The 13,478-nt window shown below is 35.1% G+C and overlaps 1 protein-coding gene across 2 annotated transcripts; it reads left to right on the plus strand.

Annotated features, from left to right (window-relative positions):
• Window positions 1-4: 4 nt before the first annotated feature.
• tbpl1 (TBP-like 1) lies at window positions 5-12,375 on the plus strand. Of its 2 annotated transcripts, XM_073823588.1 has the most exons (8): window positions 5-199; window positions 1,298-1,498; window positions 3,994-4,076; window positions 4,203-4,266; window positions 4,349-4,452; window positions 5,529-5,623; window positions 11,697-11,791; window positions 11,874-12,375. In XM_073823588.1, exons 2-7 carry the CDS (start codon window positions 1,364-1,366, stop codon window positions 11,774-11,776), a joined length of 561 nt encoding a protein of 186 aa, XP_073679689.1. In that variant the 5' UTR covers window positions 5-199; window positions 1,298-1,363; the 3' UTR covers window positions 11,777-11,791; window positions 11,874-12,375. The 2 variants fall into 2 exon arrangements, with proteins under 2 accessions (XP_073679689.1, XP_073679688.1); XM_073823587.1 differs by having other exon boundaries at window positions 11,697-12,375.
• Window positions 12,376-13,478: the final 1,103 nt, after the last annotated feature.

Raw genomic sequence — 13,478 nt, forward strand, 5'->3', positions numbered from 1 at the left:
AACTGATGCATCCTTGACAACAATCGCCGGTTGTCTGTTGTTTGTGTGTTGACGCTTTTGTTTACTTTTGGTGCTCTTCCGACCGTTAATTTTATTCATAAAGATTTTAAAACATTTAAACAGTCGTTTTAACATCGCCTCAGCACATTTTATAGTAAGATTCTTTCGGACGCACCGTTTGACGCCCCATATCAGTCAAGTAAGTGAAAGTTTATTAGCTCAGTGTGTTTGCTATCCATTTAGTTATGTTTAAACTAATTCATGGCCGCCTTTGCATGCATATTAACATTTATTTCTAATAGCTCATCTCTCTTTAGCGTTTAAGCTGAAATAGCTAACTTAGCATGCACGTTTAATGTTATTGTTTCCTGCAGATGAATTGCCTGTGTTGCCTTGGATAAACGTGTTTGTTGAATGAGTAATTTGTGATAAGATACAACATTTTACAAAGAAATATAAATTAATCTGTTAGAAGTTGCTGCAAAAATACCAGGATGTAGGTGTTACAACATCCTGCAAGCGTACTGTTTTGACATTTGTTCTTCTTAAACTCTGTGCTAGTGCTTTGTGGATGCTTTGGTATTTTTCAAGTATGTATCTCTGCAGCTAAAGTAGCATGCTTTTTCACTTTAGTACAGTTGTGACCCTGGACCACAAAACCGGTCATATGGGTACATTTTTTAAACTGAGATTTATACATCATCTGAAAGCTGAATAATAATTTCCACTGATGTATGGTTTGTTAGGATAGGACAATATTTTGCTGAGATACAACTATTTAAAAATCTGGAATCTGAGGGTTCAAAAAAATATAAATAGTGAGAAAATGACTTTTAAAGTTGTCCAAATGAAGTTCTTAGCAATGCATATTACTAATCAAACATTTATTTTTGATAGGAAATTTACCAAATATGTTAATGGAACATGATCCTTACTTAATATCCTAATGATTTTTGGTATATAAAGAAAAATCAATAATTTTGATCCACACAAAGTATTGTTGACTATTGCTACAAATATACCCGTGCTACTTACGACTGGTTTTGGTGACATAAGTAGTCATTTTAACAGATGCTTTTATCCAAAGTGCTTTTATTACAGGGATCATTCCCCATGTAAAAGCTGGGGTTAAGTGGTTTTGTTTGGGGCACAATGGTCTTACCTTACCTATTGTGGGTATCAAACCTAGACACACTTGGTTACCAGTCATTTAGGACAGCTTTAGCTAACATTGAGATGTAATGTAAAACCACCCAGTACCTATAGATTCTAAAATTCTTGTTTATGTGTTTTGCAGGTTTTCTAACGTGACATGCATCTGTAAAGGGGTTGTCAAGCTTAACAAAACATCTACAGAGGCTCCATGGAACCCAGTAATGATGTGGCGCTTGATATCATTGTTACCAATGTTGTATCTGTCTTCAGAACCAGGTGCCATCTAAACCTGCGTACCATCGGCCTAGAGGGGACTAATGTCATCTACAAGCCTGAAGTGGGAGTAAGTTTGATAAGCCTTAAAGGTTGTATCAGCGATTTCTAGCCTAAAACATAAAGTGTCAATTTCAGCTGACCTTTCTTCACGATCCGCTCGCTGCCTGCTCCATAAATTGTCTGTGAAAAAACCGCGTCTCTCTGGTCAGCCTAGGGTCCGAGATATGCCAAAAAAACAATCGGCACTACCAACCTTTCCACAGATAAACAAACAGTGTTCCATCCAATCAGCGTCAGGGGTTTGGCGTTGTGGACTTTCCTACTGGTGCAGGGATGTGAGGGAGGCGGAGCGAAAGTCCACAACACCAAACCCCTGACGCTGATTGGTTGGAACACTGTTTGTTTATCTGTGGAAAGGTTGGTAGTGCCGATTGTTTTTTTGGCATATCTCAGACCCTAGGCTGACCAGAGAGACGCGTTTTTTTCACAGACAATTTATGGGGCAGGCAGCGAGCGGATCATGAAGAAAGCTCAGCTGAATTTGACACTTTATGTTTCAGGCTAGAAATCGCTGATACAACCTTTAAGTAGAAGTAACTGTTTGTTTGAGCATTTTTATTACAATAGGTAACATTCTTAAATGGTTAAAGCAGGGTTCTTGCAGATATGAACAAGTGAAATTTAAGACTTTTTAAGACCTTTTTAATACCACCTTATATGAAATTTAAGACCTAAACCTGTAATGGAAATAGATATTATATTACATGCATACATGTAATATTTAATGTGTTTCATGTAAAAAGTAAGCAAAATTTCATGGCTGTCATAAATTAAATTTATTACTACGATATACAGTGAACTTTTCATATCAGCAGATACTATTCCACACAAAATATCTCCATAAAAGTACCACTAGAAATAAACTACCAGCAGGTGGCGGTAAGTCACTTCATGAGCGAGTTATTTCAACTGATTCGAGCAAAAAGCTGAATCATAGCAAAACATTGCTAGGAGAATGCTTCTGCTGCGATCCTTGTTTGGAACTATTTTCGTTGGTGAAACAGAACAAAACAGTGAAAATATTTTGTCTAATATGTAAGTAACTACTTGACTAACTACTTGTTTATTGAGCTAAAGTCAATGTAACATTGGCAATTGTGAGAATTTTCAGCAAAAAGCTCACTTGGTATATTACTGAACTATATCATGTTATAAATAAACTATACATTTTAAATTTTTACGTCAGCGTGTTTCTTTAGAGTGCTGTTACATTAATTTGTTTGAAAGTATGTCACAAAAGACCAGAAATACACTATCCATTATCAATTTCTGTTTACATTGTATTAAAATAGGAATCTTTTTTGCCTTTCGATGCTTCGCTGGTTATTTTTGTCACTTGAGTTTTAATCAGGCTGTTTGTTCGGTCCGGCAATTAAAAAAAAAAAACATTTTAAAAGTATCTCGAAGGCTGGCGGTCAGCTAGCTCGACCTATATTTATTATTATTATTGAGAACATTACATACAGAAAAAGGTAGTTTGACCTGTATTCTGCTACTGCGACTCTGTCTGAAGACGCAGTAACTTCCACAGAGGGAGAAAAAAAAATCTACAGTTGTTAGCAACTGGCCTTAGCCAAGCCCTATATTCAGTTTTTTTCAAGCTAAGTATCGCTAAACTTGCACTTTCCCATAGCTAAAAAGTTAAATCCATTTTACTTCTGCGGTACAATCCGAGAGAGACTCGCGCCAATAACAGAAAGCTGATTGGCTATTGCATGTTGGTCTCATTTGTAGTTTAAATACAGCAAATTATATTTGGAATAGTGAAATAAAGAACTACAACACCACGGAAACAACAAAAAGATAATTTAAATGAGCTTTAGAGGTAGCGTTACATGGACATCGGAAAAATAAGACCTGTGTAAAATTATTTAAGACCTAGAACAGCGAATTTAAGACTTTTTAAGGCCTAAAATTTAGATTTTTAAATTTTAGACTTTTTAAGACCCCGTGGGAACCCTGTAAAGGGATAGTTCATCCAAAAATGAAAAATCAGTCATTAATTACTCACCATGTCGTTCCAAACCTGTAAGACCTTCTTTCATCTTTGGAACACAAATAAAGATATTTTTGATGAAATCCGAGAGATTTGTGTGCAGAAAATGAGCGAAGGTCTTACAGGTTTGAAACAACATGAGGGTGAGTAATTCATTACAGAATTTTCATTTTTTAGTAAACTGTCACTTTAAGTTTAATAATGTGGCTGACCTATTTGAGAAACCGAATGAGATGATTCACTGGAAAGAAGTTATTTTTTGAAGACTAGCAACTTTGTCAGTTGTCAGTTCTGTTACATAATCGTTTAACATATTCAGTGTTTTTTTTTTTTTTTTTTTTAAGAACAAAACATTTTGTTCCTGGGACACTAACATGAGCAAAATTCATGGAAAGTGCCATCATGTTTTCACCTTTTGCCTGAAATCATCAGCATCAGCAGTATTAATCAGTATATGGTCAATTATTAACACATGTTGTTGCTTTGTTCTGTGGATGTTTTTCCAGAAAGTCCTGATGAAGCTGCGGAAACCACGTATCACTGCCTCTATATGGTCATCAGGGAAAATTATTTGCACTGGAGCAACAAGGTCTTACTAAAATCTACTTTTCAATTCTCAGAATACTAAATAAGCCAAGACTGCTTCTAAAATTGCAAATGTATTCTAAAGTTCTGTCTTTATTTTTTAATTTCATGCATGTTTATTTTTGTTTAGCGAGGAGGAAGCCAAACTAGGTGCTCGACGGTTGGCCCGTTGCCTGCAGAAGATTGGATTCAGGGTGTTTAAATTGATTAATTGCTAGTATAAAGAGCTTTGTAGAATGTCTGAATTATGTTTAAATGTTATTGTCTCATCTGCAGGTGAGGTTCTCGGACTTTAAGGTTGTCAATGTGTTGGCGGTGTGCTCTTTGCCTTTTCAAATCCGTCTCATTGAGTTCACTAAGAATAACCGGCCTATTGCCAGGTAAGACATTATATTTCATACACAGAAATTTCATTATACCCATGCATTATAAAGGAGTAGTTTACCCAAAATGAAAATTCTGTCATTAATTACTCATTCTCATGTCGTTCAAAACCCTTAAGACCTTTGTTCATCTTCAGAACACAAATTAAGATATTTTTGATGAAATCCGAGAGCTTTCTGACCCTGCGTAGACAAAAATAATGACTTAATTTAACAATTTCTTTCGTGTCAGTCTTCAGCATGCATTTTACCACAACACATGCATGTGGTGCAGCTGATGTGTGGCGAAGACTGACACATTAAAAGCAATTGTTATATAAAGTAGTTTTTTTTTTTCTTTGCACGCAAAATGTATTCTTGTAGCTTCATAACATTGCGGTTTAACCACTGATGTCATGTGGACTATTTTAACGATATCCTTACTACCTTTCTGGGCCTTGAACGTGGTAGTTGCGTTGCTGTCTATGCAGGGTCAGAAAGCTCTCAGATTTCATAAAAAAAAAAAATCTCAATTTGTGAAGATGAACAAAGGTCTTACAGGTTTGGAAAGACATGAGGGTGAGTAATTAGTGACAGAATTTTCATTTTTGGGTGAACTATCCCTTTAATAGTAAGTGTATTTGTATTGTGGATGGCTAGTAATAACGAAAGCAGTAAAGACACAATGTTGGACTGGCTTTGTAAATGTACAATTTGTGCTCATGCTCGTTTACATTTGATATTAACATCCGTTTTGCACCAAATCTGACAACTGGTCAGTGCTAAATACAGGTTTAAACAGTGTGACTGATGTAGTGATGAAATCAGAGACCTTCCCGTCAATGAAATCCAGTCACAAGTGGTCACAGGAGGCACATTTGAGATGCATGTTAATACCAGCTGTGAACAGTAATGTGTCTCGCCTGACCACTTGTGATCAGATCGCCAGAGATGTATGTTAACGCCAGCTCCAAAAGAACCAAAAAAAAGGGGGAACAGTGCTCTCTAGTGGTGAAATGGTGTATGTGAAACATGTTCTCCTACAGCTGGATTGCAGGTCTCATCACTGTATTTGTTTCTGTGTGTATTTTTAGCTATGAACCCGAGATTCATCCTGCTGCATCATACAGAATTAAAAACCTCAGGAGTACAGTGCAGGTGTTTTCCACAGGCAATATCACTGTTACAGGTAAAACAACTACACGGCATGCGCTCAGTATCATTTTCAGTACTATAATCAGGGATTGTTTTGTCTTTACTTCAAAGATCTGGATCATTGAAGAACCTTTTAGTGCAACAAAGCCAATTCATAATATTGAATGAATTTCAATGAAAATTACCAATAGACATGACTTCAAAGTTATGTTACTTAAATGGTTTTAAATTACCAAGACTTCAGTGCTTGCCTCCATGGAGCTCATGCAGATTACAGCATTTGTCACATACTTTAAAGAATTATTCCTGGATTATTTAGCCAAATTATATTAAAGGCAGCCCACAGAACTCAAGCTGTGTAGATCATGAAAGTCTGGAAATAAGCAAATATTATGCAGGAAGCTACTATGTATGAAGGTAAAACAGTAGCAAAACTCTAGAGCTTGTTGATTTGAATATGAGAACTTGTCATATCAATATTTGTATTTGTAAGTTGTAATTTGAATTTACAGCTCTGATATGAAAAGCTGAATCTGTCAATTTGCACACACTGACAATGATCAAAACACCTGTGTTTTAAATTTGAAGTTGCAAATTAATAACTACAAATGTGTAAAATGACATCCACATAAACAAAATGACAGACACAAGTGTGTACGACACATTTGCTTTCTCACTTTACTGTACAACCTCAGATCAGCACTTACAACCTCTCACATCTGGCAACTTCAAATCCTAGCGCTTTGACTTTTGCTACTCTTTTTTGCGATATTCCTGTAGCAAAACTCACTCGTGCACTTGTAAATACAGAGGTGAGAGCGCAGATCCGGGGGCGGGGCTAGGGTGGGAATGAAGTCATTTTATTGGTTGATGCATGACCAGTGAATATCGCTAGCCATCGCGAATTGCAGTGCAGTAAGAAACATTTTTTTTCTGTCACATCCCATTATCCCCTTCACTCTGTCTACTGGGCGATCTATCAACACTTAATCAGGAAATAACAAACAAAAGGATACTCCTCATAGCTCTAGCCATTGCCAAGAAAACTATCTTCTTGTACTGGAAATCCCGAAACACCATTCACATAACACACTGGAAAAATTTGCTTACAGAATACATCTCCCTAGAATATTTTTCATCTCCATATACATCAGAATCGCAACATCCAACATCAGACCTCAGTCAACTCTTACAAATCTGACACACTTATCTTTAAGTATTCACAAAATATTATTCATATTTATATAAGGTATTAGTAACATGAGTGTTTTCATTATTATTATTAATATTAATATTATTATTATTATTATTGTTGTTGTTGTTGTTTTCATTTATTGTATCACTATATCAGAGAAACATTGAAAAGTAATAAATTGATGGGATGATGTTTTGTATGGACGGTACCAGTTTACTGAAGATTACATCATTAAATATACATAATTAAAAATTTATAAATATAAATAAATTAAAACTGCACCCAACAAATACCACTCATGTTTTTAATGCACCACATATTGATTTTAATGCATGCACCGCACTCTTCTTTTAATGCACCACTTGAGTTCAAACTTACATACATCATATGATGTCTACAATGTTGCCTTGAATGGAGAGGAGGAAGGAGGAAAAAAAAAACATGCACACTGACACAGAAGCTAGGATAGGTGTGGTATGTGTTGGGTATGGTTCATTAGTATATTTCCCTGCATACATGTATTTAGATAACTACTATTGTGATTATATCATTATTATTATCATCATTATTATTATTATTATTATTATTAATAGTAATAGTACTGTTGCCTTCATCACAAAACATCGTCACAAAATATCATTGTTACAACTCAAACTTTACTATTGTTATTAATACTACTATTATTATTATTATTATTATTATTTATTTATTTATTTATTTATTTTATTATTATTATAATTATTGATATTACTGTTACCATCATCACAACATCATACTGTAATCACCATCCTTGGGATTATTGTTGTTATTATTATTATTATTATGATTACTGTTATTATTGATATTACTGTTACTGTTATCACAAAATATTAACCGTATCATCACTACCTTTGGAGTTATAGTTGTTACTCCGATTTATGGCCATTTCTATTATTTTTGAACATGCTAATACTACCCATACTGCTACTACTACTTATACATTATTATTATTCAGATTGTCTTGTTCTCATTTTTCATTTATTATCATTGTTGTTGTTTTTTTTGTTAGTATAGTTTTTTGTTTGTTTTTGTTTTGTTTTGTTGGTATTGTTTCTGTTGTTGTTGTTTCTGTTTCTGCATTTACCATGTATGTTTTTGCACTCCAAAAAAAAAAAAAGAAAAAAAAAGAAACATTTTTTAATGCATATGTATCAGTAATAAGTAAAACACTGGAAACAAATTTCATTGAATATCCTTAGCTTTTAGGGGACTTTCAACTGCATTCATCTTGTCATTCAGTTATAATCTCCTAAACAAATAATGCAACATATTTTATAAGTATATCCTACAGCATATTGCAGAGTAATATCGCTGTACCAGAACCGCCGAGAAACAGACTACCCACATGCTTTGATCTCGCCGCCACGCGCTCACGTGGTTCATGGAGCTCTCAATAGTTCCAAAAACTCCGTGCTGTGAATATATTTGAATGGGATTAATTAGGACACACTGGAGTTTCGCTGTATTTGCAGCAATTTCTAGTAATTATTAACACAATGTGCATTGATTTTGGTACTAAATAATATGCGCAATAATTATGATGGTCATTTAAAATGTAACCTTTTTTAATATGCCTATTATTCCAGCGCAAAGTGGCAAATTAGAGGCATGGCTAGAAAGATAATATTCAAATGTAATGTCATGGTTTAATCACTAGATGCCCTATATGGCTTTTTAATAGGGGTGGGCATAGATTATTTTTTTTAATCTAGATTAATCTAGATTAAATCTTGGAATTAATCTAGATTAATCTAGATTAAAATGGCTAATTTGAATTCTGCTGAAGGCATTCAGAATATGTGTGCTACCCAAATAATGACTAAAAGTAAGTCTTTGAGAATGGGTTTCTCAAGCCAGGTGGCGCATTAGACCAGGGGCTCATCTCCTGTTTACAAACTGCATCACAAACTGCTCATAAAGCTGTTCTATGATAATTTGTTGATGAAAATAAATTATGTTCAATAAGATGTACTTGTGTTTACTAACTAACTAACAATGAAATTATTTTTTCTACCTATTAGATTGTTTTTTTTTTTTTTTTAACGTCTACACCTACCCAACCCTAAATTTAGCCCTTACTGTAATAAAGAAACAGTATTATTGTTGTACAGTGTGATAAAAAATATACATCTACGTATATATATCTAGGGTAGCCAGTGTTTCCCCTACGTTTCCACCTTTGGGGAGGGGGGGGGGGGGTTACATGTTACACCGTACTTTTATTTTGACAGGTTGCCGTGAAGTTTCTGTGTATACAGTATGATATGATGCGAGTTTTCTCAAATGAAACGGTAAAAGTGACACTCACAGCAGTTTTGGAGATTGCGTTTATCTGTTCATGTGAGATGCAAATGCCAAAAATTACCGGGAGCGTCACGTGTGTTTCAGTATGCGTGTAGTAAAAGCGCGTCTCCGCCATTCATACATACAGCTAGGCAAACGGAACATATCGGATTCATATTAATACGGTCTTTTTGCATTTCAGTTTTCACAGACACTAGTCCATAACGCGATTTGAATTAAGTGACAGACCAACATTTGATTTATGAAACCAAAAAACGACGAATTTACGTGGCATTTCGCGCTATAGTAGATTCGGTTTTTGTGAATGGAGGACGACGCGATCCCGTCTGTGTTTTGGCGGAGGAGACGTAAACGCGCGACCATATTCTATAGTCTTTGGTATACATCCGCGTTAAACTATCAAGGTGAAAGTCATCATAGCTTGCGTAGTTTAGACGAGGCTCCCAACCCAAATTTGAGAATAGATTAACGGCGATATTTTTTTTATCGCCCGATAAGAGTCTCACGTTAACGCAGCACGTTAACACCGATAACGGCCCACCACTACTTTTTAATAAATTCTTTAGCTTTAGATGCACAAAACAGTATTGCCGGTCATAACTGCTTATTTTTTTAGATTTTGCTTTTTAATGTACTTTTAGGCATTATCAAGCACTCGATTTTTATACATTTTTTTTAAATTGTTGCATTTAAAAATGTTCATTAATGACATCCCATGTTATTTTATGCTATTCATATAAGCACAAGTGAATATTAATAAAGAAAAACAAATAAGGAATTTAACCCAATAAAGAAGTTTAAATTTATATATATTATATAAAATAATAAAAACAACAGAGTTATATGGCAACTCTGGTACAGCGATATTCATTGGTCAGGCATCGACCAATAAAATGACTTCATTCCCACCCTAGCCCCGCCCCCGGATCTGCTCTCTCACCTCTGCATTTACAAGTGCACGAATGAGTTTTGCTACAGGAATATCGCAAAAAGAGTAGCAAAAGTCAAAGCGCTAGGATTTGAAGTTGCCAGATGTGAGAGGTTGTAAGTGCTGATTTGAGCTTGTACAGTAAAGTGAGAAAGCAAATGTGTCGTACACACTTTGTGTCTGTCATTTTGTTTATGTGGATGTCATTTTACACATTTGTAGTTATTAATATGCAACTTCAAATTTAAAACACGGGTGTTTTGATCATTGTCAGTGTGTGCAAATTGACAGATTCAGCTTTTCACATCAGAGCTGTGAGTTCAAATTTCAACTTACAAATACAAATATGGATATGACAAGTTCTCATATTCAAATTAACAAGCTCTCAAGTTTTGCTACTGTTTTACCTTCATAACAATGAGGCTCTGGAGACTTTTTATTTGTTTAAGATTTCAATGTTTGTATTCATCATTGATGCTAATAATTGTCTTAGTGTTCTTATATGTGCAGAAAATATTACATTATATGTTTTCAGATGAATATTGTTGAATCTTTGACCTAATAATATAATATAAAAAATGTATTTTTATTAACATTTTTGCATAAGTTGGATCAATATTGTATTTATATTTAAGTGCAGACCTATTTAAGAATCCTTTCATGATTTCTGGATGAAAACATTTTCACACATATAGTAGAGGTCAAAAGTTTGCATACACATTGCAGAGTCTGCAAAATGTTAATTATTTTACCAAAATAAGAGGGATCATAGAAAATGCATGTTATTTTAAAATGCATTTATCATTTAGTACTGACCTGAAGAAGATATTTCACATAAAAGACATAGTCCACATGAGTCCTTGTTTGTCCTGAAAAGTTAAACTGCCCACTGTTCTTCAGAAAAGTGCTTCAGGTCGCACAAATTCTTTGGTTTTTCACCATTTTTGTGTATGTGAACTCTTTCCAACAATGACTGTATGATGTTGAGATTCATCTTTTCACACTGAGGACAACTGAGGGACTCATATGCAACTATTACAGAAGGTTCAATCGCTCGCTGATGCTTCAGAAGGAAAAACGATGCATTAAGGAGTGAAAACTTTGAAGATTGGTAAATTTAATTTATTTTGTTCTCTGGGAAACATGTAAGTATCTTCTGTAGCTTCTGAAGGATAGAACTAAATTATAAAAAATATATATTAGTCAAAATAAGAAAAATCAACTGTTTTTCCTTATAAAGCATGAGTGAGCGTTTGAACCTTCTGTAATAGTTGCATATGAGTCCCCCAGTTGTCCTTCGTGTGAAAAGATGGATCTCAAAATCATACAGTTGTTAGAAAGAGTTCAAATACACAAATGCTGAAAAACCAAACAAGGGACTCATGAACAACTATCACTAAACACACAAAAAACACAGCTGTGTTTTTCTTATTTAGGTCAGTACTAAATAAAAAAAGAACACGCATTTTGTATGATCCCTCTTATTTTGGTAAAATAACATTTGCAAGATTTTGACTTCAATTCTATATACCCATTAATAATAAGTCAAACCCACTGTTTAGAACCTGCTTTCTTGTATAATGAAAAGCTGAACTAATGTTAGATCTTATTATTAATTACCATTTTTCTCTCTCTCTTTAGGACCAAATGTGCAGACCGTGGCATCTGCAGTGGAGCAGATTTATCCGCTGCTGTTTGAGTGTCGAAAAACACTGTCATAAACCACACACGCACACGTAGGCACCGGTTTGAAATTAAAAGCACCTTATCATTGAATGTTTTAAGGCTTGTAACTGTTGTACTGTATGTGTCTCCAAGGCAGCTTTTGCCATTTCACGTCCAAGCGGGTCTGGGTCGTGTGTTTTCAGAGTCATGCCTTTGAACGCTGACTCTGGTGTTCGGACCCCACGGTGATTAATGACGACCTCTTAAAGCCCAGAAGAGGACCATTAGTGCATTGACATTGTGTTGCTGACATTGTGTAGTTTATAAACACTTGAATTAACTGTATTATATAATGCATGGACACCAAAGTTAAAAACTGGCAAGCAGTGACATTTAAGGATCACGTTTTACTGAAACTTCTTGGAAATTTTAGCTAAGTTGATTCTAGTGACGTCTTTAAAGCTCATTTAATAAGTAAGAAATGAGAAGTTAAAGGGCAAACACTTCACATTTAAACAGCAGGTGATGTATATCTGGTGTATACTGTGGACAAGAACACTCTGGGTTCTGAAGGAGTCTTTGGTCCATATGTTTATGTAATATGTGAAAACTTTTGTATTTTATAATAAACAAAATAAAATAACCCCTATATTAAGTCATTGTGTCTGTGTCTCTGCAAGAGGAATATCCCAGCATTATAGAGTGTTTTCATGGCGCGTCATCAATCGGCCAGATTGGCGGCACTCAACCGACCGAATCTCACATATTTTGCTGATTATTGGTGCTAAAAATTTTCAATTTTTGTACTAATCCGTCTGAACGGGGAAGACATTTGGAGTACTATAGACTGCCATAAGTTAGAACAAATCAAGGAGAAGAGTGTTTGGCCAAACTGAACCAGGATTTCCAGGGCAAGAATCTTGGCAACATTCATGTTTGTGCTTATTTCCGGTCAGGTAGGTAAAATATTAGACTAATATCTTAATTAATACTGCTTGTATGTATCTTTACCACCTATTAATGTTAGTTTGTCAAAATACTGCGCTCTTTCCTGCTTACTAGGCCTTCTCAATATGATTTTGCAGTTTCCACACATTTGTTCTGTGGTTTAGACGGCATAAATTAGCAGAACAACGTATTCAGTAGTACGTTAACGTGCAATCCATGCTGTTGTTTACATGCGAGTAACTTACCATGTCATAATGCATGTGCAAACCCACTATTCATATCTATTAATCGCTTACTTAATAGTTTTTTTTGGTTAATTTGATTATGCTTTGTTTAAATTTCATCTGCACAAACAAGTTTAGGCTGTTGATATTCTTCCTCTATGACTGCCTCCATCGAAATTATACACAATAGGCTGTTATAAGGCCGGCAGATTGCGCTACCACCTCCATAAGTGAGGTGAAATTCATCATAAAGGTAGGGAATTAATGTCCACAGAAAGTCAGGAGGCCTGTTTAATGCCTCATCCGAAGGACACTCATTTTTACATGGGGCGGTTTAATGCTTCATCAAAAGCCTTACACCGCAGAAGTCATTTTTGTATATTTGGACTTTTGGAACCTAAAGTACATGTCAGGGAATGAGCAACCCCTGCTGGCTGGACTAAAACTGTCTCCCGCAGGAAGGTAGTTTTCAACAAAGGGTCTCCCATCTATGCACAGAGCAGACTTGGGCCTGCTTAGCTTTACAGAGTAACCAGAATCTGACTACTGCAAACAGCAGTTGAACTTTTTCTTCTTGGCTGAAGAA

This window comes from Garra rufa, chromosome 18, assembly GCF_049309525.1.
Source record: "Garra rufa chromosome 18, GarRuf1.0, whole genome shotgun sequence".
NCBI classification, from domain to species: Eukaryota; Metazoa; Chordata; class Actinopteri; order Cypriniformes; family Cyprinidae; genus Garra; species Garra rufa.

Bases quoted from the DNA above. Each gene is read 5' to 3' on its own strand.
- tbpl1 (XM_073823587.1), top strand. From the start codon at position 1,364: ATGGAACCCAGTAATGATGTGGCGCTTGATATCATTGTTACCAATGTT. The intron at 1,499-3,993 runs GTAAGTTTGATA...ATGTTTTTCCAG, and splicing joins TCTACAAGCCTGAAGTGGGA to AAAGTCCTGATGAAGCTGCG. The intron at 4,077-4,202 runs GTCTTACTAAAA...ATTTTTGTTTAG, and splicing joins ATTTGCACTGGAGCAACAAG to CGAGGAGGAAGCCAAACTAG.